The following is a 26,794-nucleotide window of genomic DNA, read 5'->3' on the forward strand; positions in this document are numbered from 1 at the left end:
AGGCTGGGGTTTTTTTAAAGAACCTATTCTTTCAAATCTGTTGCTTTTTCTTTTAAATTTTATGGAGATTCTAGTTTTTATTTCAAAGAGATGAAATACCACATATGCTACAAGGGCCAATTCTGACAGGCAGTGTTGAGATACTTTTTTTAAAATTAGAAATTGTAGTCAATTCCCAAACAGTGCAGTATTTCCAAAATATCTGACCTGTTGAGTTTCCATTTTTATTTATCATCGGAGTTGCCTAGATATGGTAGGCCCCATTATTGAACTAGCCATGTCTCCTTAAAACACTGGTTTAGAATAAACCCAGACTAATTTAGTATCCCATAGATGCTTTAAAGTCAGGTGCTGAATAACTAGAAAACATTAGTTCAACAACTTGGTGTTGAGGAGATCTCTAGGTAATTCAGTAGGCAGCAACCCAGAGTACAAAATGGGCTCTTTGAAGAGTTAAAATGCATCCTTGAGCATGCACTGGAACGCAGCTATTGAAAACATTAGTGCTGGAATGTCTTTCTGAAATTCTGTGCATGGAAGTGTAATCAACAGGAGCAAATTACTTTGATAAAACATAATTCAAATGGATTATTTGAGATCTCATGTTTTCTAATGGAACAAATTTTTTCTCCTCATTAAAACAAAACTTCTGGGTTTTCTTGCATGTGAAATTGCATTCCTATGATAAAGCTTTATACTAAGGGGGTTCATTCTGTGAAAGAACTAGGGATTTTTAGAACAAATCTTAAAGAACCTATAAACTCCCTCCATTTTTATATGAGCATCAGAGTAAGTTGAAGAATCGAAGAAAGTAACCCTTAACAGGTCATCATATACAATAGCAACTGTTTGCTTTAATGACACACTTACTGTCCCTGTCGGTTGCAATAGTCAATGCAGAATATTTTTTTCTTAAATTGAGGTTTTTCAATTTTTGTACTGCATGATGTGCATGACGTTATTACATAGTGGTTTTTGTTGCTGCAGCTTTATCTATGTCCTGTTTGGTGGGGAAATCAGATCATGAACACCAAAACTTCTTGCTCACATTCTAAATACTTATCTGTGGCCACAGATAATTTGCTTCATTATGGACAAACACATCAACTTCACCCATTTCAGCTGTGTATAAAATGAGAAATAAGTTTGGTTGGGAAGTTCTTTGGGCTCTTCTGATACGGTGGCATATTGTTGACATCCCCACTTGATTTCCCACTGTATTAATATTTGCTTATTAGCTCATGCTCAATCTTCAAATGGCTACATTTAAAAAAGACTCTAACAGACTGTTTCTTTTCATTTGTTTTCTCCCTGATATTTTCTGTGTTACCTTTCTCATTTTGCTATCTCTGTATACGTTTTGTTGTAAACAGGTCAGATATCCAGTCTCCTTTGTTCCTGACAGCCTATTCTCTTTTGCTTTTAAGCATTGTGAGCTATGGTCTTGAGCAAAAAGGTACTGAAAAAATACTGAGCACAAAAATAGCTAACTTGCATAAAATCCCTTACATGCATCTAACATCCTTAAAAAGGTGCCACATATTTAGAATCACAGAATCATAGAATGGTTAGGGTTGGAAAGGACCTCAAGATCATCTAGTTCCAACCCCCCTGCCATGGGCAGGGACACCTCACACTAAACCATCCCACACAAGGCTTCATCCAACCTGGCCTTGAACACTGCCAGGGATGGAGCACTCACAACCCCCCTGGGCAACCGATTCCAGTGCCTCACCACCCTAACAGGAAAGAATTTCCTCCTTATATCCAATCTAAACTTCCCCTGTTTCAGTTTTAACCCGTTACCCCTTGTCCTGTCACTACAGTCCCTGATGAAGAGTCCCTCCCCAGCATCCCTACAGGCCCCCTAATTAGGTAATCTTGGTATGTATGCACACCATAAAATGTGTGTTCGTATTAAAGTTATAGTTCACACTGGCAGTCAGATTTTAAGCAGTTCATCATCTCCAGAACATTTTTTAAAGTAAGAGATTCATTTATATAAATACATCCAGAGGAAAAAGAACTGATTTAATGCAGCAGTCTGTCACCATGGCTCTTGGACCAAACTAACATATTTTTGGTAAGGTGTAAGATTTTCAGGGGACTAGTCTGAGGAGATACTCTACTGAGTAATTTCCTTAATAATACCAGGAGCTGCTATGAGCAGGAAGGTTTGTTTATTTCAGAATTGATGAGTACTAGAAGGCAGAGAAAAAAAACACTGATGCCCTTGCTTTAAAAACCAAAACAAAAATCCCGCAAAGAAACAACACAAACCCAACAATTAAACATGCATTAGCCTAAATTGAGAAGGGTTGGGATTAATCACCTCACAGGTGAGTGCAAACGTGACAGACACAATAAACAGCGGCCTAGTGTGCCGGCCAGAACATTTCATAGTGTATTCCACACTGCTTTCTTCCACAAAGTGCAGGCCAAGAGAATATGATCGGTTTATCACAACAGGATGCTTGTATGTACACTGAACCATATCCTTCCCCAGCTTTCTGTTATTCCAGATAACCATCCAGCAATTTGGGAGCTGGTAATGCTTTCAGACTCCTTTATACCCAGTGCTGCAGCTGGAGTTCCTCAAATGCTACTGGTAAAGCTGCCTGATTGGATGGAGTGAAGGGTGTCTGCAATAAAGTTAAAACCTTTAACCAGCACTCCTACATACACTAGAAGCCCCGCCATCCACTTTGCAGGAGTACTCTTCAAGGGACCTGGCACCTGTGATACAGTTCCTACTTGTTCTGACATTAAGTCAACTAACTATTGATTGCATTTTCCCTGTTCATGCACATCCCTACCAGTTTTGGGGACTACTTTGATAACAGCCAGAGCCATCTGAACTGTAGGAAACACAATCTGTTTCAACTCCTTTTTCAAAGCAGTATACAGAGAGAACACGGGTGTGACTTCTGGGAAAGCCTGCAGAGCCAAATCGAAAGGATTGAGCCAAATCAAAAGGTCCCAGGTGCCAACATCTTTGTCTCTAGGCCCTGGACTGAGAGGTGAAAGCATACTCTGCTGTTCTGCAGTGCCCTTTTAAAAGACTGAATCATCTTCTGGCGAGCCAATGGTCTGATCCACAAATTGCTTCTCTTTCAATACTCCCTTCGCAGCTGCTTGAACTTCTTTTGACTGCCAGTATGCCATTCATTATGCTGTCTGGTCTCACAGCCCAAGTGCTGAATACAAGCTCTGCAGCAGACACACACAAATCAGCTCACCCCACCAGTCCTGTTCCGCTTGCTCAGCACTGTTTCCAGTCCTGTTCCTTTAGCAATTTCATTTCATAGTTCAGTTCCACATTTTCTCTCTATAAAGTAGCAGCCGTCATTCCAAATTCTGCAATTCTTCATAAAGCCTTTTCATGTAGAAACTTGAGTGTTGGCTTAGTGTTCTCTTGACAGATCACAAATGCCATTCCTACTTTCCTCAGTGCACCCTCTCCAATGAAAACTTCCTGCTCCCATGAACTCAGTGAATCCTTAAAAGTTCCTCAGGGTGGGAGAAGTTAATTCATTTCTCCTCTCCCATCTTTATATTGCTGACACTAAAATAGTCCCCATAAAATCCAAGCTATAAATCTGTAATATAAATAGTTATGACAGCACCAGACTGCACAATTGTTTTCCGCTTTTGTAACTTCTCTTCCAGAATAAACAAAAATTCTCTGTAGCCTGCATCTCTTGCCAGTCTGTAGCCCATGAGTCACTTTGCTCAATACCCTGCAAGTAGATATACACAATTTAACAGTGTAAAGTAACAATTTATTGGTTAATAGAGGTAGCTATGACTAACAAGCTACTAGACTAAGCATAAACGTGTTCACCTTCGCCTGCAAAACATCAGGTGAGTCTTTATTGGCCGGTGTCACCAAACAGCCATCTTCTGACTCTCTGGTTTTTCCTTTCAGCATTTTATACCTTTTCACATTAGTGTTTTTCTCCTGGACCTCATCTCAACAACTTTACCTCCATCTCTGGTTCTGCTATACCTTGCCTGGCTTTGCTGTGCAGCCCTTTCTCATGGTGTAGTGATGCCCTGAGTGTGCTTAATCAAGGCTATGGGGCTGGACCCTATCAGGGCTAGTCTGTGGAGCCCAAGCAGCCGAAAGTGCAGAGGGAGGTGACTTGCTAGCAGGCAGTGGAGTCTGGCCAATATGGTCAGCTGAAGCCCAGACAACAATGAAATTTGCCATAGGGCAGACATGTTGGGTCAGCAGAGCCACTCGCAGGGCTCTCTCAAAGTGCTGTGATTAGGGGTTTAGTCCAATTGCCCACATGGGTCCCTCGTATCACCAAAGGTGCTATAGGCACTCCACTTGGCTTTCAGCTACTGCTTCATTCATAACAGCACCAGTATTCAATCTTAAGGTGGTTTCCAACCCTAACCATTCTATGATTCTGTATCATACCTTTCTGCTCCTCATGGATGTGTGGCTTACCTTAGGATACCTCATATGGCATCAGATGTTTATGCGTGTGCACGTAAATCAAGCCCTAGATTTCCACTAACCATCTGAGAAACTCCTGGGTGTCCCAGATACCCACAGGGTTCTGGCAGAGACAACTGGTAACTCAGTATATTTTGGTTAATGACACAGTAAGCTTTAATCATCCTTACACCAATTGTAAAACACTTTTTGAGGAGCTTTAAATGAAGAGCCTGCTCATAAATCCTTTATCCCCATTGCTGAGTCAGTATAAGCTATATGCAGTCAGCTGTACGCAAGCAGGTACATGCAAGTTCACATTAGAGTTGTGAATAACATTTTTGGAATGTATGGGGTGGAAATACTGCTTGGCGGCAGTCCAACAGACATAATCCTGACTCCTTTCCCTCTGGTTTTGTTGTAATTGTGAAGGGAGATGCTCCCATCCCAGAAGGAAGCTTATGGGAGTAAGTTGAAGTGAAGGGGCATGGGGAGAAACTCACGTAAGCAAAAATGCTGAAAAGAAAATCTGGGGGCCGAAGAGGGAGGAGTATGAAAAAGGGGCTGCATGAGTCAAAGGCCATGCCTGGTATTTTCTCCTTAAATAGTGGCACGGGAGCAAAACAACTTTTAATCAGAATAGTTCACAACCATTCTCCAACTATCCACCGCTCTTTGCAATTTGTGTGGTAAAGAATATGCACCAGAGAAAAAGCATGCCATTATGTGTAGTTGCTAAAGATAGAGTAACTAGATCAGGGAAGTCCAGAGTCACACACAGCTGTCACTCAGACAGCTGTGTCAGCTCTGACTTGCGCCTTTGCATGTTTCTTCTGAACATGAACCATCTGAACCATTACAGCAATGATGCCAGAGGGATGTGAGTCAAGTGACTGGCGTGACTCCTCGCATTCTTAAGGGGTATAAAAAAGGTGAAAAATAAGTACCTTCATTTTGACTTCACATAATGGGGAGTGCTGCAAGATGACCCACACTCTGCACTGATGGTCCAGATCAGGCACTCTCTTGGGCAGCTACAGCAGTCAGGAAACTTCTTCCCTCGTTCTCTTTCTTCCATTTCTGAAATAGCACTAATTAAAAGTCAGCTGGCAAAGCCACCCATTTTGTGAGACGGCTGCTTTAGAACTAAGCTTGAGGAAAAGACAGTAATTGCTTTCCTGAGAAGCACCACGCATCTGTGCAATTGCTGTAGGGCATTGGTTACACAATGCCACGCTTGTTTTTATCGGTGAGGAGGAGGTGTGCTTGTTGAATCCAGATTTACCAGGTCTGAATTCACATAAAGGATTTTAAAAGCTGAGACTGTATTAGTCACCAGTGAGCACAATAATGATTTCTCTTCCAAGTGAGTCATATCTGTTCCCACTGACAATATAGGCATATTAATATTAGATTCTTTAATTCCATTAGTTTAATTCTGCAGCCAAACTGTCTGTATTGAAAGGGTAGCATTGTAAATGAAGCAAACCGCTCTACATTTTGTGAATTGGTGAAAGCAGGGTGTGAATGCTTTGTACAAAGAACTATTGTATTTTCATGAGCTTTTGTGATCTCAAGCCTTCTCTAGAAGTTATTTGTAGCTGAGTTTATGAGACAGCTTATAAAGCACACAAACCCCATTCTGAAATGACTTTAGGAAATCACTCACACAATTATATGCCCTGCACAGAGAAATACACAAAAGTTCAATGTCAGATTACCAATCTAATTCCTTGAGATCTGCAATATACACACTGATATGTCAGACCCAAGTGCAAAAACTGAACCCATGTGCCACAGTTGTCCTGCCTCTAAGAGAAATGTGAGGTTTCTGCAGTAACCCCCTCTTTGGGGGCTCCTGCTGGAAGCTTCTTGGTGTCCGTCCCCCCAACGCTGCATGCTTGAACTCCCATTCCGATTTCTACCTGCTGAGGTCCCCTTTGGACCTTTAAAGTTAGTTCATCCAGAGTCTTTCTGTAAAAATAAGAGGCTCTATCAACTGAAACATTTGCTTTAAACTGAGGGGAAATGCATGATGCGTTTGTATCAGATAGAGATACAAAATAAGAGGCTCTATCAACTGAAACATTTGCTTTAAACTGAGGGGAAATGCATGATGCGTTTGTATCAGATAGAGAGAGCTATATATATCAAATTCAGCCATACATGCATATGCAAATATCTAACTAGGGCAGTGTAGAACACAGATGACTGAGCTTAATCGCCCTTTGCAACTAACAGAGAAATTCAGGAACTTTTAAAGCATAATTTGTTGGATCTACAGCTAACATCTATTCCAGGCAAGATGAACTCTGCTGTAAAAGCTCCTGGTCCTCTCCATTAGCTATAAAGTGAGCCTCTCGTAATCAGCTCAGAAATGTATATCCATAGTCTACAATTGTCTATGGAATTCTACCCATATGTTTACTCTCATTTGGCTTTTCTTTCACAGTAGAAATGGCTGCAATTGAAGAATTATGCATTTTATCAAACCTTACAATTGAAATTAATCTTGTAACATTATTTGCAGCAGAGGGGCCTATATGTTGCCTTGCTCTGAAGCTAAGTGGCTGTATCAGAGTCTCTGTTTTAAAGATCAGTATACCACATCTGCAAAAAAGTATGTAGAAACATGAGTAAAAACATCCTCTAGGAAAATAGACATTAAAAAAATAGTTAGAAATTATTAGTGATTTTTTTGGGGGGGTCAAACTTACTTCAATGTAAAACATTTAAAAAATTAAATGTTTTGTGGCTTTAAAAAGCCACACAAGTTTTAATATTTTGAGTCGTCAAAACTAGTGATTCTTTGCTGTCCTGCAGCCAAGTTGATGAAGTTACACAAGCTCTTTCTGCAAGGTTTCAGTGTGGTGTTAAATGAGTAAATCTTTGTTGCAGCAGTGTTCAGGCAGACTTTCAGTTTCTGTACGCTTCAGCTGAGCATGTTTATTTTTTCTCCAAGTTAGATCATATGACAGGATACACAAGCTACATGAAGTGCTGCCAGCATGCACGATTTGACTGCAATTTTGCTACTTTATTTGGCATTTGGTTTTAAAAAAAAACCCACGGTCTAGCACAAAATGGCTTCTTCGTGCAAAATCCTAGGCAAAAGGCATATGAAAACACAAATCCAAAGGGCATTTCTGATTACAAGCAGGAAGAGGAGGCAGACTGCTGCTCCAGACTAGCAACACTGACTGTGCAAGAGCTCTGCAGTGCCTGCTCTTTGTCTGCTAACATGCGGGGCTGGGAATTAATCCTGATTTCTGCCTGTATACTGACTACCTCACAGGAATTGATGGTTCACCTGGCAGCTTTCACCTCCTGCATTCTGGCTTTGAACTAACAATACAGCTGGTAATGAAAGCGGTCTTGTACTGCTAGCTCTGCACAATTCCACCAGGCGATGGCCCCAGCACACAGCCAGGCCACAGTGTTGCTTACTTAAATAGGGAAAATGTGCACCTCCGTCCTACCAGTGAATTTCTGTTACTTACAACGAAATAAGTCTATTGAGCTTATTTTCAATAATGCTTGGCTGTCGTGTGGGTGCAGTGACTAATTTCTTTTTTTAACAAAAAGCCCAAGTTTCACGTTACCTGCAGGTGCTTCCTCCTTGCAATACACAAAATGACACTGTAAGCGCAGCCAGGGTCAAAGGCCAGAGCCCAGAAGGGAAAGCTGAACTCGACATTACTCTTAACTAGTTCACGATACCTATAACTTCTCAATTCGTGCCATTATTCACATTGTAGTAACACTTTAAAATTTACCTTCTACCAAAATAATTCCCAGAACTTTTTACATGGAAGCCCAGATTTCCAAATGCAAAATACTGCTCTCCCACTTTGGGCCAGGGCAAGGTCTAGTCACAGATGGTCCCAGAGCCCTTCTCCTGCTGCACAGCACGATGGCTCTGGCAAACAAGGGAAGATGGGACATAGTTCCTAAGAATGCCCAACATCCTTGCAAACATGACACCTATTGCCTGCATCTCACCATCTCACACGGTCGGATCAGCCCTTGTTAGCCAGACATGCTGGAACACCATCAAGAATTGTTGGCCATTAAATGTACTCTGGGGTGCTTTTGGTGTAAGAGGGAACCCTACTGTCTGATGCCATCCCTTCCCTTCTACTATATGCATTACTTACACTTTACATTATTTGTAGTGCTGTGTCCTGTAAAGAGGAAGATCTCTTTGCTCCTTTGAGAATTCAGCTCCTCATTAAGGTGGAGTAAAGTTGCTTTATTTATTGCTGTTACCACAACATCACTGTGCAACGGAACACGAAAGAGAAGAGCGATGCCTTGTTTTGCAATTCTGGTAACACAAAGAGGTGAAAAAAATGACCGGTTTTGTTTACAGCCGTTCTCCACTGCTGTTCAATCAAAGGAGAACAGAACTAAGAGAGCAAAGCATGAAAAAAAATAGATGAACAGGAACAACGTAAAAGTAACTTAGATGAAATTAAGAAATCTAGAGACAAGAATTCGTGAGGTAGAGACAGGCGTTTCAAGCTTATGTTGTTGAAGACAACATAAAAGCTCAATGATTCTTATTTACAGCTTGTACTGAATCAAAAGGAAACAGAGACTATGGAGGTTATGACCACCGTAATTCACATGTGTCCTTAACTACGAATTCTTAAAAGGGCTATCCCAAGCGTAGCGTGGCTGTCACCAGGTGGCAAAGAAACCAAAGCTGTAGCTACAAATACTCCTCTGCCATTGCGGCATGGAAAAGGTTGCCCCCGGAGCCGCTATTCTGCTGTGGGGCCCGAGTGTTGCCCGCTGCCGCTGGAAACTGGATGCTTCTTCCAGGCTACGACGGAGAAGGACGAGCGCTCCGTGCATCTTAAGCTCTGTGACACGACCATACGGACCTCCACCGCCCACCGCCGCCGCTGCCCCGGCGGGCGGGCCGCCCCAGCCCGGCACCCTCCCTGCTCCCAGCCCCGGGGGCGGTGCCAGCGCGGCAGGTGCCTCCCTCCGCGGTCACGGCGGGGCTGCCGGCGCCGCTGCCACGTCAGGGGAGTTTCCCGAGGCGAGGCGGGCTGGGCCGGGCCTGGGCCAGCCTTTCTCCTCCTCCATCGCTTGCCCCTGCTCCCGCTGCTGGAGACGCTGCGGAAGGAGCGAGCGAGCGGCGGTGCCCGCTGCCATGGAGGCCCGATACAACCTCAAGAGTCCGGGTAGGAGACGCGGCAGGCCCCAGCGGGTGCTAGGCGGGCCGCGGCCGGGCGGGGCTGCGCGGCTGCAGGCTGTCGAGGCCTCCGCCGTTGGCGGCGGGCGGTGTGCCCGCCCCGGGGCTCTGCTGCTCGCGGGGGGACAGGTGCCTCAACCGGGGCCGGGCCGTCGGCGCGGAGGAAGGAGGGGGCCCTGGGCCGCGGCGATGGCCGTGGGGAGGTGGAGGCGTTCAGGCGGCTGGGTCGCTTCTGCTTCGCAGTGTGATGGCCCTGGAAAGTCCCTCTGGGCTGTAGTTCGGTTTAGAATGTTCAGGCTACCTGCTGTGTGTGTGTGTGTGCGTGTGGTCACTCTTTCCTGCTGGTTCGTGGAAGCAGAACCTTTGAACTTGTACTCTGTTTTCCTGGGTATTGCCTCATTTCTAAGTAGGTGCTTGTGAGGGGACAGACTGCCAACGACAGCTTAGTCTGTGCTGCGTAAATTTGCTTTACGTCAGTGTTACTGTACACACTGTATTTACATGTATGTGTATCTATGGGATTCAGTGTTAAAATTCATACCTTATAACTCCTAGACTTTCTGTCGAATCCTTGAAGTGAGAGGAATGCCTCAGAATGTGGCAGACGTCTTGAGAAACAGTGCTGGAAGGGAAGGGTTTGCTTCCTGGGAAGAGAAACTGAGGATGGGTTGGGTTTGTCCCATACAGCTGTGTTGGAGCCATGGCCCCTCACCAGCTGTGCAGGGCTTCCCCTCTTGCGAGCTGCATGCTGTCACTGCTGGAGGAAAACCCTCTTCCATAGCTTGTAAAGGCCAGTTGGGTTTGCATGGTGGCTCCTGATCTGCCCCTGCTTTCCCCCAATCCAGTTTTGGGAAGTAGGTATTAACTCCTTCATATTACTATGTTGAGTAGTGGCTTTATTCTTTAATCATGCTGTGCTATTACTAGTATGGGTGGTGGGGAGAAACTGAGTGTTAAGATGACTTGTACCTTACAAATGTAAATGACGGGCTTATTTACAAAGTATGCCTTGTGGCTGATGTATCTATTGCTAAATTATGTCCCTTGCCCTCACACCCATGTTGCATAACTGAAAGATAAGAAGGATCACAAAGCAAATGATGTATTTGTTATAGTTTAATGTATGAGAAAGGAAGCTTTTCTTGTTTTGTTGGGGCTTTTTGTTTGTTTTAGGGAGATATGCTGGGCGTGTTGCATATGTGAATTCACAAGGCCACAGGAACATGCTCACTAAGTGTGGTTTGCCATGTCATTGGAAATAGTCGTGCTGTGCTGTATGACATGCTTTCTGATTGGAGAGGGTAAATAGTTGTGGTTTAATTTAGAAATGTTCTGCCCCTCTGTTATTCCTAGTCCCCCTTGTTCTAAAGAGAAAATTACCTTTACTGGAATTGGTTGTCAGCACCTCTGCTGTTCTATAGCAAAGTGAGCCATACTTGGCGGAGATGAATGATTCATACAGTGGGTCAATATCGTTTCCCCAAATTAAACGTGCTCTATAGCATATTAATGTATTAAATTATTTTTTTCATATAGATGCTGAAAATCTATAAATTATTTAAATCACTTTTAAAGTCTCTATAATGTGATTTAAAGCACTCATTTCAATTCTCAATATGCATGAAATTTTTCATAAAAGAAGGGCAGGGAGGTGTTGAATAAATATCAAAACAGATTTAAAGTGAATAGTTTCTTCAGCAGTTGTTGTCCACTAAAATGAGTTGGCTGTAATTATGTATAGCCATTGCTTTTAGTGCAGCACTTTTCTTGCTACCCAGGTAGATAAGCATATGCAATTACTTAATATTTTTTTGTCTGTTTTACAAATTCTTATCCTACATGTTACAGGTGCAATTTAGTGATGGTATCTATCTTACGCTTGCCACTCAACTGAAGGCATGCGATGGAAATGTAGATCGTTCTGATATTAAGATGGTCTTAATCGATGTAAATGCGCTGAAATGCATAAAGCCAAACCCACACCATGTTTCCTATTTCAAATGGTTGTGTCGTCTGCAGACTGAAGGGATTATTTTGGTAACTGAGCTCTCTAAAGGCTTTAGAACTGGTAGCTGTCCTTGTGCCCGTTCTTGTTGCTCTGACTTGAACAGAGGAAGAATCAAGCTGCTAACCTTTAGATCCTGGTCGGCTTTAGGGATTTGGAATGTGCTATCTTGAGACAGAGTGAAAAAAGTAATTGTTTCATACCTGTGCAAGAAGCTTCTGTTCAGATCTGCTTTTGGACTTGAGCAAACTCTGTTTGCAGATGGTGACTTTTTGCCTGCTCAGCAGAAAGAGCAAATACTACTTTCAGTTTTAGTACAAAGTATTTCAATGATTATACTAGTCTTTACCATAGAGGAAAACACCTTTTAAATTGGAAAATCTTGTTAAAAGAAACCTGTGGTTTTATCCATATTCCTTTCAAGCCAGATTCTGTTGTAGAGCAATGACAGGAGCTGAAGTTTTTCTGTGGTTACACATGGCTACATGGATCCCTCTTATGTGAGTAGGCGTGCTATGCCAGATTGATGAGGATCAGTTAAGCTCTCTAGTGCCTTTCTTTCTGTGTGCTTTCAAATAGACCACATAAAGAGCAGTGTTGCTGCACAGATTTATTCCGCTCTAATAGCTCCTGGTCAGTATATTCATCATCTTCCTTGTTCCATTTCCTTCAGCTAGTGTTAGTTCAAACAAACATATCTGAAAGATGGAAACTCTCCACAACGCAAAACAAGTTGTTCCCCTGCACGCTGTGTCTCTGTTGATGAGAAGCAACACAGCTGGTGTCCTTAGCAGATCTCAGTTTACTGTAGGTACACGTCCTCACCACTGCAGGTCTGGGCTTGGCAAGGGTGGTGTGCTTAAGCTGCTGCTTGGCTCTATCAGTTACCCTCTGTGAGAGCAAGAAGGTATAGTGGCATTCACCTGAAGCTATCTCCTCGCACGCTCTGTCAATATGTCTTTATTTCTTCTCCAAAAGACCATTAATTTTGGAAGGGAAGAAATTTTCAAACTCTATGCTTCATGCTTCTTTGTATTGCTTCAGTAAGGCAAAGCCTTTTAAGCTGTTGCTTCATATTTTTATTTGTATTTTTGGCACTTGTAAAAGGGCAAGCTATTTTCTGTTTTAGGATTTCAAAATGGATTAGTCAATGTATATCAGCCTGCTGCCATATGGCTGATAAACCTCTCCTGTCAGTATTAAAGCTTGGCTGACTGAAGCACAGACTTCATCCTCTTCATGCTTCAGGAACATCCGTATTTTCTGAAATTTATAAGAGAGCTATTTGGAATAATCTCTTTACTTTTTTTTTCCTAAGAGTTATGACCCTTAGCCTGCTGTAAGATCAGCCACGGTATCTTGTAGTCAATGTTTTGTAGCAGCAATCTCTCCCTTTCAGGTAGGACATTACTGTTACTGAAAAACTGAACAGCCACTTAGAGTGACTCATGTAGAGCCTATGAACAACAGTGTTGGTTTATTTTAGTTTCGACAGGGTTAGTTTCGACAGGGTTTTTATTTTGTTTTCAGCTGACCTCCTCACCTAGAATTAGACTAGTGAGGGCACTGGAGGTCTGGGAAGAGCATGTGGAGGGAGGCATGGCCTGCATGCCCTCCATTTGCTGCCCAGGGCTTTTGGTTTCTGACTGATAATGTGCTGAGATTGTGATCCTCTTAGCTGTCATCTTCAGGATATTTACTGCCTTTCCTACAAACTATACTTCCTTCTCCACTCCGTACAAGTAAGAAGTGTTCCTTGTCAACAGGCATGCGTCAGTTCTTTGTTGTTAAAAAATGGTTAGTAGGAAATAGCCAGTGAGTACTGTGCTGCTTAGTACTTTCCAGGTATGAAATAAAGACAGATTTTGTAAAAATAAAAAGTTGAGTGGATGTTAAAAATTGATTAAGGATGAAGACATTGTTACATGTAAGGTGCTTGTTGAATGCACCAACATTTGTTTTATCTCCCTTTGTGTTGCCTGAACAGTTGTTTTGAATTGTAACTACAGAAGAGTACTGTACTTCTGCTGCTCTGAGAGAAGTGAGGACTAAAGGCCTGTCATTTCTGAAAGAGAATGGACTAATAAAATTTTGTTTGGTTGTGTACAGTCATGAATACTTTATGTAAGTACAGGAGGCTTGTGGGTCTTGCAAAAGGATAGCATAAGGCTGATAAGATGTAAAGCAGCTAGCTATTCAGGAGGCTTGTGGGTCTTGGGAAAGGCCCTTGGCCATGTCAAAGGAAATATCAAACCAAATTTTAAAATAAAAGCAATTTTGGAACCCATGGTTGGCCCAGGCAGTTGTGCAGTTCTGTCATTATAAACTTCAGTTTTGTAGGAGCAAGTGTTTTGTCTTGTTACATGTGATCAGCATAAAATGTGAACTTGACTAGTGGAAAACATCACAGAAGTAGCGAGTGATGAGGAACTTAATTGTTTCCACTTGTATTTAGTTAGAAAAGTAATTATCTAGTATTGAGAAGTAGTGTTCTACAGATTATGGTATTTGGAATAATGAAACTATGGTAGATTTTGACAGAGATTACTTTAAAATGGTGATGCTGATCACCCAGAACTGAAGTTTTAACTCTTTATTTTGCCCATTCCTCTAGTGCTGGAGGATGTCGGTTTGATAAAGGTGGTCACTAGTGGTATGGGAAGAATCAGTAGTGTTACGGGTTTCTTCCACTGCTGGCTTCCTCGTTCCAAAACACTGAAAAATATGGAAATCTTTGCATGGTCTGTTAAAAGGATGCCTGTTCCTACATACCCCTCCCTGTTTCTGAATTGTCAGAGCACTGTCCAGTCATAGACTGAGCAGTAAGGAATGCTTTGTAAAAGAGCTTTAAAGAAACAGAATATGAAGTATCAGTGGTTTAAGGGCTTGCCCAACTGGCAGTTTCATCTTCCTTCAGGGATTTTGTTTTGGATGGACATGCTGTTCTCAAGGATCAGGTGTCATTGCATAATGAAACTTTAAGTGTGGTCATGGTTAAAGATTAAGTGCTTGTAAAATGCTGTGCAAAATTTTATGAAAGTACAGGGTGTCAGAACTAGATAATTTCAAAGTCCTTTCCAGCTGTAACTATTCTATGATTCTGTATTTTTGTGAAATGGCATACAAAAAAAAAATACATACAGGAACTCAAAAATCTGTTTAAAGACAGATGTGAACTTAGGTTAAGAAAGGCAGGGCAAAATGAATAAGCATGAAGAATGCAGAGGTAGAGGAGAAGAGCATTAGTAATGTGGACCTCACTTGAAAGTTTGGTAATGTGGTTTTCTTTCTAGAGTAGGTACCATTTGATACTCTATTCTGCTAAAGTATTCTAATTTATATTTCAGGGTACTTCTGGCTGAAGCCTCTCCTATGACTCTTTGCTTTAAATGTTTTCTTACATGCTTTAGTGACTACATCACTTAAAGGGATTTTTTATTTTTTTTTTTTTTTACTTAAAATGTCAAAGCTCATCAGTCTTGTCTTACAAGAAATCATATGTACTTTACATGTAAGTGAATCCTGACTTATTTTAAATTGCATGATCCAGTCTTTGTGAAGTTGAACTGCTGATTGCCTGTGATTCACTGTTATGTGAAATTTAGGGATTTTATTTTGAAGGCAAATGCAGGCACTTTTGTTGAATGAGTTCCCAGGTGCTTTGGGCTGCAGCAAGGGCTGGTTGTGGTGGTGGTTCAGCAGGTGACACTGTGAGCTCAGTGGGTTACACCCACCATGGGTCACAGACTCTTGGCTCAGTGGCTGGGTGTTGAGCAGAGGGGGAAATCTCAAAGCCAGCTGGATTTAAAGAAGACTCTCCCAAAGTGTCATCCATGACTCATGTGTCATCTAATTGAAGGGCCTTGATGCTCAATTCAAATTGATTCTGTGGTTTCAAACTTTTTATTTTTCTAATATTATTATCTAATATTTTTCCAAGTTGTATATAGTAGCATTATTAATAGACAAACACATAATGAATTTGACTTGTATTTTACTAATAGCTTAAGTGGGCAGAGTAGTTACAAACCCCTTTATCCCAGAGGAACTTTGCAAGAGTTTCACTAATTCGTTGGAAAACCTGGATTTGATAAGTAAATTGTATCCTTACCTATGCTGTTTTGGTCAGCCATGGGGACAAAATCACTCTTTTTTTTCTCTATTTTTCCTGCGTAGACCTCTAAATCTTACTTAAAATTAAGAAAAAAAAAATAGCAGCCATTAAAAAAATAAAAAATTAGAAAGCTTTTGCTGAAACAGGAAAAGTTGTCAGGTTGTTTTATTCTTTTTTTTTCCACAGATCAGATAAGCCACCTTGAAAGGTTAAGAGATCTTCAGCTTTATGCCAGCTGGTTTGGGCTCCTTTGTTTATTATGTCCTTTTTCAAACAGAAGAACTGCAAATTGGTAGAGTAGAATGGTTGGTATCCATTTGAGGAAAATGCTGTCACACACAACCCATATCACTTTAATACGAATTTGTTTCACTGCAGTCATCTTCGTGTGCACAAAATGCTATCTCTTCGTGTGAAGTAGTAGGGGCTGAGCCTTGCTGAACTGCTACCTCCTAACTTGGGTTTGATTAGTGTCACCCACCTCACCTCTACCCGTGTTATCCAAGAGAAGCAGTTGTGTTGAATAGAAATTTCAGGATAGCTTAAAGTAAACTTTAATAAGAAGTAGGATTTGACCAGGGAACAATTTTTTGAAAGAAATAAATCTAAAAATCGCACATGCATATGTTACACAAATTTTGCTCATTAATTGTTATGCCACCACCGCTCAATCCTTACGGAAGCTGGTGGCTTTAAAACTGATTCTCAGAATTTTAACGTAGCATTTTGCTTTTCAGAAGAATTTGGTCAGTTTGGTGTAATATAAGAGCCAGATTGTCAGGCAGAGCCTCTGACCCGTAGCACCCGTTCTTCTGTTTGTTCCCCAGAGCAGTGGAGAGATCCTTCACCTCCTCCCAGGACAGAAACTTTACTCTCAAGAGTCAGCCCAGAAGCTTAATTTCCTCAGCATGTAATTTCAATGATCATTATGATAAATTGTTGCCTATGAGTGTACCTGTGAAAGCATGGTTATTTTTCATGCTGTCATGCCACATAAAAAAGTACCTCGATTATTTTGTCTCTGAAACCTGGCTATGAAAAATAGAATGTCTTGATTTGAAATTTGTTTTGTCTGAATTAGTGATACTTTCTGACTATTGACAATTCATAATTCTTCATTTTGAATAGACCCAAACCAGTCTTATTTTTCAGAATTGCCATTGCTAAATGTTTGCTCAGATGACTCAGTGTGATTTTAAGTGGGTTGAAATACCATATTTTGCATCAAAGTTCTTTTTAATGAAGTTTAGAAAAGAATGTCATGTACTTGTTGCAGGCAGACTTTGTGAATTATGGTGGGTTTGGCTTGTTTTTTTTATTCTGTTGCAGCTTTCACTAGCCAAAGAAGGGGCTGTGTTAATGAATGCTGCAGCTATGCTTAGAGAAGGAACAGTTTAATGATCTCTTCACTGGATCACACATTCTCAGAATGAACTTTTATTGGTTCAGACTGTTCTTTGCATCCTGTCAGTTGACATTCTGGGGCATGGAAACAGAATCACAGAATGGTTTGGGTTGGAAAGGACCTTAAATCTCATCCAGTTCCAACCCTTCTGCCATGAACAGGGACACCTTCCACTAGACCAGGTTGCTCAAAGCCCCATCCAACCTGGCCTTGAACACTGCCAGGGGTGGGGCAGCCACAGCTTCTCTGGGCAGCTTGTGCCAGTGCCTCATCACTCTCACAGTGGCAAATTTCTTCCTAATGTCCAGTCTAAACCTACCCTCTTTCTGTTTAAAACCATTTCCCCATGTCCTGTCACTACAGGCTGTGGTAAACAGTCTCTCTTCCATCTTAGAAGTCCCTCTTAAGTACTGAAAGACCCCAGTAAAGTCTCTCTTCATAGACTTGTGCTTCTTAAGATACCTTAGGTTGCTTAATACGGAAAAGTTCTTACAAGCAAGTTATTTCTATTACACTGAAGCTAAATTATATATTTTGCTGTATTTCATGCTCTGAGAGTGGAATAATGTTTCATATTCTTTCAGCATTCTATGCTGGCTTAAGATATCTATAGTCTGGCTTCTTGATAATAAGCTAATGCTGTGAAAAAATACATACAATATCACTGTCAATTAAAGACAAAAATATGTGACAAAAATACATACTTTAAACTGCTTCTATTTAAAATTCTACTTGACAGGAGCCCACTTGCTGGATGTCCCCACTTGGCTGCTGTTACTTCTCAGTGCAAACCCTTGATTCTGTTTCTGCCTGCCAGCCACTGGCAGTCACACCCAGGGTACAGCCTTGGAGCTATGCAGTCAAAAGGCTGTTTCTTTCGAGACAAATCCGATGTGCACTGCCAAAGATCCTGTGCCCACTTTTATGCTGGTAGGCTGGGTACAAACCCTTTCTATGAGTGTCAGTAAATGAAAAACTACTTTAGCTCCAGTGTTCATTGTTGAGAAACTCTGTGACCGTGCAACATATTTTTCATAACTTTGTGCTTGTGTAACTCGCTTAAGATTTATTCAGTGTGAGTGGTTTGTATTGTGTCTTGGATCATAACTCCAGTGCAGAAGCTGGTATGTGCTAGAAAAGATTAGTTAGCTGAAAGGAGCTCTTCAAGAACTGTTTATATATTTTTGTATGCAAAACATGTAAGTTTGTTTTCTTTATTTTCATGTCTTAAACTTTCTCTTTTTCAGCTGTCAAACGTTTGATGAAGGAGGCTGCAGAGCTGAAGGATCCTACAGATCATTATCATGCACAGCCTTTGGAGGTTTGTTTCTCTGTGTGTTTGCAAGAGCTTGTAATTAGGCTAAGTTCTCTGTATGCATATGTATTTAAAATGTACGTATCTAAGTACTAGCAGACCTTTTAACCGTGGTTCAGCTATTTTTTGCCTATGATGAAAATTAGCAGCAGAATTCCACTTTAATGGTATTGTAGTTGCAGGTTGTTGATGAAAGTGCATAATGTCAGTTTTACACTGCATCTTAGTAATTTTATTGCACAGTTATAATATGTTTGTTCCACTTCCTCCTTCCTGAGACTGCATAAATGCATTATGTTTAAGTTAAGCTTTTTATACCCAAACCTGACATCTGGCTCAGTTGCTGAGTTGCTTAACAAAGCACTTGGGCGTAGGTGATCTATGAGGATTTTGCATACGAAAACACCTGCAAAAAAGCAACTCTGGATGCATTATAAGAGAGACTGCTTATATTCCACTTAAACAGTAGTTTCTTGAAGTCTTCTGAGCACCCAGTTAAGTTTTTGGGCTGAGAGGATAGCGAAGTTCTGGTGGCTAAAAGCTAAGCAGAAACCCCTTCTAATTTCCCTGGAATAATAAAAAAAACACTGTTCTGTGGTATTCAGTTCAGAGTTTGATTTAACTGTTCGTAGAAGTGCATAGCACACTTAGTATACATATGGCAAATAGGTACTACAGAATGTACTTTATTATTGACTAGTTTTTTGACTGCACCTTGTGTTTCCCCTTCCTGTGGAGAAATGTGAGGTTTAGTTCATGCTATTGCTTGTAACTTACATGAAGGTCTTATTTCTGAGTTAGAACAGTGACTTGCTGGGAAGAGAACAGCAGCAGATGAAAGGAAATACTGGGAATGTTGACAACTCCTATCCCTGAGAAAGTTGTAACTAGCTTGGCAGTCACAGCCCTGTGATAGCAGTGTTCAACGTTAGTTGAGAGCTCTCATTTACTGACAGCAAGCCTCATTTGCACTCCTGTCCTAGCAGTAGGAGTTGTTCTGCTTGTTAAGTATTCAGTGTGGGCAGCATGAGATCTGATACACAAAGCAAAATACAGAATTCCAAAGAAATAGTGCTCAAAGAGAAGCTAGTTACATGTCCAATGAAAATGATACTCAAAATTTCTAAGTGTACCTGTTGTGCAGTAAGGCACAATAGCTGTTTCAAAATTGTTTATGGACGGGCAAAAGAGGATGGCAATTTTCTGGGGTTTTAGTCAAGTCCCAGTGCTGGGTTGGCCATGGAAGGAGCTTGGAGAGACTTGTTAATGTTCTTCCTTGAGTGGGCCTCCGTCAGTTCACCAGAAATTATTACTCATTGGGGCAAAGACCTAGTTTTCCCTTAGTTGACTCTGTTTTCCATCTGTCGGGTAATAAAACTCTTGTCATAATTTACACAATTAGAATGAAGAGCTTGAATAATGAATTTGGGGGTTCAACAAAGCCATTGTATAGGAAGATTACCAGAAATCGACAATATTTTATCCTCTCAACCAGAATCTTAGTACTGCGTTGCTTGTCTTACTCTTTATTTGATTTTGATTTCTTAAAACTTACGCTGTGCACTGTTTCTTTAACGTGTCCTTATTCAAGAAAATGGTGTTTAGTTGTCTACTTCTTTGATATAACACTCTCTTTCTGTTTTTTGGTCTTCTGCCTTTGTTGGGGGTGTTTTAGGATAATCTTTTTGAATGGCACTTTACTGTTAGAGGCCCTCCAGATTCAGATTTTGATGGAGGGATTTATCACGGGCGAATAGTACTACCACCTGAATATCCCATGAAACCACCCAGCATTATTTTGCTGACGGTAAGCATGTTTACTAGTTTCTTCTTTTTACATGATCGGTTTAACTGTAGGTGTCTGAGAGGGAGATTCTTGGAATTTAAGGTAATTTTTGTAAGAAAGGTGGCATAGTACAGTTAATGCTGCCAATTTAAGACCAGAAGTCTTTCAAAGTGACTTTGGTATTCTGTAATTGCATGTAACTTTGAACCTAATAAATGTAAGTTTTCTTCAGGAGTAATGACATTGCTGATGTGATTGTCTAATCTTTTGTGCTCTCTATGGGCCTGCTTGGTCTCTGTTGGAGACGTTGGTCATGTGTAGGAAGGCAGACCTATAGTCTGGGACAAAGGCCTGCATTTGTGCCTGGTTTCATAGAGCTGTAGCTTTTCAGGCTGTCCGCATGTTGTATGTGGGTTACAAGAGCAACAGGCAAGCCACCATGTTACACTGGGACATGTGAGGTATCAGTTAAGGGTTTCTTCATGCATAAATAGAGGCAGATGGCAGACTTTGTTCAGAAGGCTGAATGACAGTTTTGTGAGGTTGACAGTAATGTAATTTTTAAGTGTTATTTGCATATAGATTTGTTTGATCAGGATTTTTACAATATGTACCAAAACCCAAGAGCTAACTTCCAGTGTGTTTTATCCTCCTTCTTCCTTTGAAGGCCAATGGCAGGTTTGAAGTGGGGAAGAAAATTTGTTTAAGCATCTCAGGGCATCATCCTGAAACATGGCAACCATCATGGAGTAGTAAGTAACATTTATTTGGAAAATGTTAACCCCAACAAACAACTAGATTTTTTAAACTGAAAAAATCTCACAAAGAATATTTATGGTGGAAAAGGACAAGAATTTTGAGAGAGTGAAAGTATGGGAGTATTCAGGAAATGTAAAGTCATGAAGGAGTGACATAGGAGGATTTGGGAATGGATTTAATTATGGGGTGAAAGGGCTAAGAAACTGAGGGAAAATTGTAAGCTTTTATTTATTTGTATGCCCAAGCATTAAGTATTCTCAGACTACTTAAAATATTCTTTGGTTTTGTTTTGTTGTGGGTTTTTTCAATTGTTCTTATGAAAATACTTTACATCCTAATTACCCCCCTTTTGAATAATTACTAAACCCAGCTGAATAGAGGAAGTGTGGTCAGCTTTTAATTCTGATGCTGTACTTCTGGACACTCAGGAAGACAGACATATGGTCTGAGTTCAGAGTAGCTGAATGTTTCTACATTTGGCTTTTTTTTTTTTATGTTTCATTATTATAGAAATGGAGAGTTGGTACAGTTCATCCAAGGCAGTATTTTTGTGTTTATAATTTTAGTTTTGCCAAGTACAGTACATCAGTTACTTCTTTAGATCTCAGTTGCATGTTTAAAATATGTTGATAAGGTCTTAGAAATTTTCTATCAGACCACTCTTCAACTCTTGTAAAGTCTCTTATGGTCTTTTTAAAGAGTAGAAAAGACCGTCTTCTAAATAAGGGGTGTAAAGATCCTATCTCTATTTTGTGGTACTTATCTTCATGTGACACTAAATCTGCTTACAAGATGTCTTGAATTCTTAAATATCATAACTATGTAAAATGAAATTGAAGGACGGGTGTTGTCAGAGATGTTTTGGATGACAGTTCAGTTTGGATGAGCTGTTATTAGTATTTAAGTAAGCTCCTTCCCTGGCATGATGACATAAAAGGAGCAAGTTCTGCTGTACATTGCATAGGAGAAAACCACTGAGCTTGTGAGCACTAAGTTGCAGAATTCACGTCTAATAGAAGAAAATGCACGTGTGTGAACACAGACACGCACAGACATGCACAGACACGCCCCAAAACAAAAAAACCCCTAATGAATCCCCATCTTCTTTCTTCCCTCCTCCCCCACAATTTATGTGTTAATTCTGTCTTACCATTTTTTCTTCAGAACCCATTTTTAAAGTCTGGAATTCTAATTTTTATATTGATGCAAGATTTTTGTGACAATTTTTCTTTTCTGTGTTGGTTGATGGAAGAATAAGGCATTTCATTTATAATGAGAAGTCTAAAAAATGAACAAAGCCTTGCTATGTACCAAAACCCCTAGTGGTGCTTGTATGAAATTCAGATTACGCCCTTGGACAAAATAAAGTTTTGCAGGCAGAACTGCAACTTTTCTATATTGAGTGTAGCGTGAGATGACATAATAGTTGTTTCTCCACTCTTGTTTGTATCTGTTTTCCCATTTTAGTAAGAACAGCTTTACTAGCCATTATTGGATTTATGCCAACCAAAGGTGAAGGAGCAATAGGATCTCTGGATTATACTCCAGAAGAAAGAAGAGCTCTTGCAAAGAAGTAAGTACTGAGTTCGTTAATGTAGGTACCTATGTATGTTCTTTCTTTTAGGGTTAAGCATTGAGTAGAAAATAAAGTCACTTCAGTCTGTTCTCTTGCATTTATTCCAAATATAAAAAAAAGTTTTCTGCTTTGTGTGTTTGTATATTTTATGTGTATATATATGTGTATATATATATAAGTTTGGGATTTTTCTTTCTGAGCATTGTGCAAACTCTGAACTTACAGTCAAACAAAATACTTTCAGAGGGCTGTGTTCATTTCAGCATTGTGTAGTCAAAAGTTAGAGCTTCATCTGAAATTCAGGCATAGAGATGTAATTAACATTGCGATACAGTGGTAATTGCAGCATGGGGGGAAAACGAGCATGCTGAAATTGATAGTAAGTGTAGGTAGGGGAGAAAACAACCAAGACAATGATGCATCCTGTCCCTTAAGGCAATAATAATACTACAACAATAAAAAAATCTGGAGCAGCTGCTTCTGAATGATTTTTAGGAACTTAACGTAAAATTAAATTTGTGACTGGGATGAAATTATTAACCTAGTGTACACGGGCTTTTGGTGTTGCCTTCCTTATCATGCTCTTAGAGAAGAAAATCATGAAGTACAGCCTAGGTCAGTGGGGACAGTAAAGTGGATTAAGAACCGGCTGAACTGCCTAGCTCAAAGGATTGTTGTAAGCAGCCCAAAATCCAGCTGCAGGCTGGTCGCTGCTGGTGTACTCTAGGGGTCAGTACTGGGCCAGTGCTGTTCAATGTCATTAGTGACCTGGATGATTGGGTAGAGTGCACCCTCAGCAAGTTTGCAGATGATACAAATCTGGGAGGAGTGGCTGAGACACCAGAAGGTTGTGCTGCCATCCAGAGGAATTTCAACGGGCTGGAGGAATCTCAGCCTCAACGAAGAGAAGAGCAAAGTTCTGCCCTTAGGGAGAGGTAACACCAACCAACAAGCTGGAAAGGAACTTGGAAGGGGAGGATCTGGGGGTCCTGGTGGTTACCAAGCTGGTCATGAGACAGCAATGTGCCCTTGCTGCTAATGGTATCCTGGGCTGCATTAGGATGAGCATTGCCAGCAGGTAGAGGGATGTGATGTTTTCTCTGTATTCAGAACTGGTAATACATCTTGAGTGCTGGATCCAGGCTGGGGCTGGGTCCAGGTCAGGGTACAAGGAAGATACGGATTTACTGGAGCTAATCTAGTGCAGGTGCTTGAAGGTGATTGAGGAGCTGGAACATGTCTCATACAAGGAAAGGCTAGGAGGGCTGGGAGCGTTCACCCTGGAGAAGAGGAGGCTCAGGGGATCTCATCCATCTGTACAAATACCTGAAAGTAACATGTAAAGAAGGCAGAGCCAGGCTCTTTTGAGGGGCATCCAGTGGCAGGACAAGAGGCAGTGGTCACAAACTGAAACCACAAAATTCAATCAGTGCAAGAAAACATGTTTTTGTTACCGTGAAGATGATCAAAGCACTAGCCCAGATGGTCAAAGCACAGGTTGCCCAGAGAAATGGTGGAGTCTCTGTCCTTGGGGGTATTAAAAATACAACTGGAAACAGACCTGAGCAATGTGTTTTGCTTGACCCCACTTTGAGCAAGGAAACTGGACTGAATGATCTCCAAAGGCCACTCCTTACCATAGCTATTCTGTGATTATCTTTAAATTAAATCTTGGACCTGGGGAGGAGAAGGTATTTGAAAAACCATATCGCAGTCTTATAAGTGAAGTTACTGTATTCCAAGTTGCAACCAGTACCTTATTTTGCAAGGCATATGTCAGTTTTTTCTGTCTGTACTCTGGGCAAATCAGAATCTGCAGCTTCCGAGTTAGCATTGCACTGAGTCAAAGCTAATAAACCCTGCTTAGGTGTAGAGTTTAGTGGGTTGGTTTTGATACTGTATTATCAAGGCTGTGTGGTTTCTTACTGGCTTGGAGAGCTGCCTGTGGTGTGCCCTATAGATAAATTATGTGTGCTAGAGAGGAAAGATAATGCTCTTGCAGAAGCTCAAATTCCTGGATTTGAAGTGCAAGCTCCTGGGTCAAATTTAATATTTCTGATAATAAGTTAGATCTTGATAATTGACATTTTTAATTTGTTGCAGATATAAAGTTTTAAAATGGTAACAAATTATTAATAAAATATAGGTAATGACAATATGTAATTAAATTGGAAGTATTTTTCTAAATGACATGAGAGGATATGTATAGATACAGTTCTCAACGTATTTTTCCGAGATAATGTGATTTGGGGGTGAGGGAAGTGCTTTTAAGCTATTACTCTTGACACCACTTGTCTTTCTGTGGGTTGTTTTGCAAATAGTTTGTTCAAACAAGCACCCAAGAACATTATGAGAACAATGTATTCTGAGTTATGTCATTTGTGGCCAGGTCACAAGACTTCTGTTGTGAAATGTGTGGCACATCTATGAAGACAGCCCTCTTACCACTAACATCTGGAAGAGTGTCAAGTCAGGCGGACAAGGAGGCTAAAGAACTTGCCAGACAAATTAGCTTCAAGGTGAAGTCACCATTTTAAACTTTCATCTTTGTTGTGTAGAATTAAAAAAAAAAGGAGGAAAAGCTTTATAAATTGCAGAAACCTTCATCATTTCATAAACCTTCATCAGTCACTCTGTGGAAATCTGTTTTTTTAGGACAGTCTGAAAGGGAAAAATAGAAGTGGATCTTTTGCAATGTACCAATTAATAAATTGTACATCTCAAGCACTGATTGATTAGTTTTAATTTCAGTGGTGAGCACTATGGTAAGAACTGCTTAACTATGTCACTTTTACTTCCTTGTTTTCAGTCACTGAGAACTTAATTAAATTCTCCAGAACTAGTGTTATCATAAAAGTATTAGGAAACTTTGGGCAAAGCTAAACTAATTTTTTTTTTTTCCTTTGTGATTTTTTTTTTTCTTCTTTTGGCTTATGGAAGGAATAAAACATATTCCTACTGAAAAATGATTGCAAATTCTTTTGAACTACTCTGCAGCTGAAGATACTGAAAGTTGAACTCTGGTATGGAAGTTGCTGTTACCCAAAAATGTGTTCTGTAGCTTGTGTTTCACTGAAAGTAAGGTTTGTTCAGTCATATACGTGCCTTAGAAAATTGCATGTCTTGCATGCACAGGGTTGTTTTTCACTGGGTTTTCCACTAAACTGTTAAATCAGCCACTAAGGAAGACTGCTGTGCATGAGGGCAGGAAACTACAGTGGAATATAGTATCACAGTGTGGCACTGGTGGTGGATAGATACTAAGGTCAGGGGTGCTAATATGTCCCGTTTTATCACCAATGTTCTCCTTACAATGTCCTAAAGACTACTTTTTTTTTGTGTGTGCCATGAGAGTAAAGCCTCCTACTGAGCAGGACCTGCATATTTCTGTGCAATCTCACATCTAGACGTGTTGATGTGGTTGGGTCTATGTATAATAATGATTATGAAAAAATGTCTCAAATCTTTGAAAAGATGAGGAAACAGTTTTGACACTAAGCTGCTTGGAAAAGCAATGGACTGCCTGCTCCTGGCTTTTTTCACAAGGGTTAAAAACTGCATTTTTATTTAAGAGCTGTTAATATTCATCACAGAAATTCTAGAAATATCAGAGTATATATTTCTCTTTTTTTAGGAAGAATTGCTACATTTCATACCTTTTTCAGTTTTAAAATGACAGACTTAGAGACATTAACCTCTAAAGAATATTGGTGTGTTCCATGTATCCACATACTTAATTCTACATCCTAATTACAAGCACTAAGCAAAGGAAAAATGAACAAAAGGCTTGGGTTTCTACAGTCTTTCACAATCCATTGTGGGGTTTTTACAAGGTGAAACGGTTCTGTCTTCTGGTTGCGCCTTCCCTCCCTTTCTCAAATTAATTTTTAGGGATTGAGTTCTTTTAAGCTTCCTGCTTCTCTGCTTTGCTTGACTTTATTATTGTTTATTTGTTTGATGTTAGGCTAAGGCATTCCATTCATGTGTTTGTAGTAAACTAATCATATGAATTACTAGCAGGGAGTACAAAAAGTAGGAATCATTTGGATATATTCCATGTCAATTTATGGGGTAAGATTTAACATCAGATAGCTGAGTGTATAATTTGAGAGCACCTTTCTACTAGCAAACATACTAGCAATTGCTGCTAGTGAAAAAGAGATTTCATAACTTTTTCTAGA

The 26,794-nt window shown here is 40.5% G+C and overlaps 1 protein-coding gene and 1 long non-coding RNA gene across 4 annotated transcripts in view; one reads left to right on the plus strand and one right to left on the minus strand.

Moving 5' to 3' along the window:
- Nucleotides 1-2,233: 2,233 nt before the first annotated feature.
- On the minus strand, nucleotides 2,234-9,607 carry LOC136015381 (uncharacterized). 2 transcript variants are annotated; one of them, XR_010613173.1, is made up of 3 exons: nucleotides 8,605-9,607; nucleotides 5,395-5,527; nucleotides 2,234-3,740 (listed from the first exon to the last, which is right to left on the minus strand). It is a non-coding gene; the product is annotated as an uncharacterized LOC136015381 (long non-coding RNA). The 2 variants fall into 2 exon arrangements; XR_010613174.1 differs by having other exon boundaries at nucleotides 5,395-5,538.
- UBE2J1 (ubiquitin conjugating enzyme E2 J1) overlaps nucleotides 9,431-26,794 on the plus strand; it is a 28,044-nt gene continuing 10,680 nt past the window's right edge. Inside the window, exons 1-6 of one of the 2 annotated variants that reach the window (XM_065681249.1) lie at nucleotides 9,431-9,642; nucleotides 18,425-18,498; nucleotides 20,168-20,299; nucleotides 20,946-21,030; nucleotides 22,505-22,610; nucleotides 25,003-25,132. In XM_065681249.1, the coding sequence (XP_065537321.1) occupies nucleotides 9,612-9,642; nucleotides 18,425-18,498; nucleotides 20,168-20,299; nucleotides 20,946-21,030; nucleotides 22,505-22,610; nucleotides 25,003-25,132 (558 nt within the window). In that variant the 5' untranslated portion in view covers nucleotides 9,431-9,611. The remainder of the gene's footprint in view (nucleotides 9,643-18,424; nucleotides 18,499-20,167; nucleotides 20,300-20,945; nucleotides 21,031-22,504; nucleotides 22,611-25,002; nucleotides 25,133-26,794) is intronic. The other variant, XM_065681248.1, reaches the window with a different exon arrangement.

The sequence above is a fragment of the Lathamus discolor genome, chromosome 5 (assembly GCF_037157495.1).
Source record: "Lathamus discolor isolate bLatDis1 chromosome 5, bLatDis1.hap1, whole genome shotgun sequence".
NCBI lineage: Eukaryota > Metazoa > Chordata > Aves > Psittaciformes > Psittacidae > Lathamus > Lathamus discolor.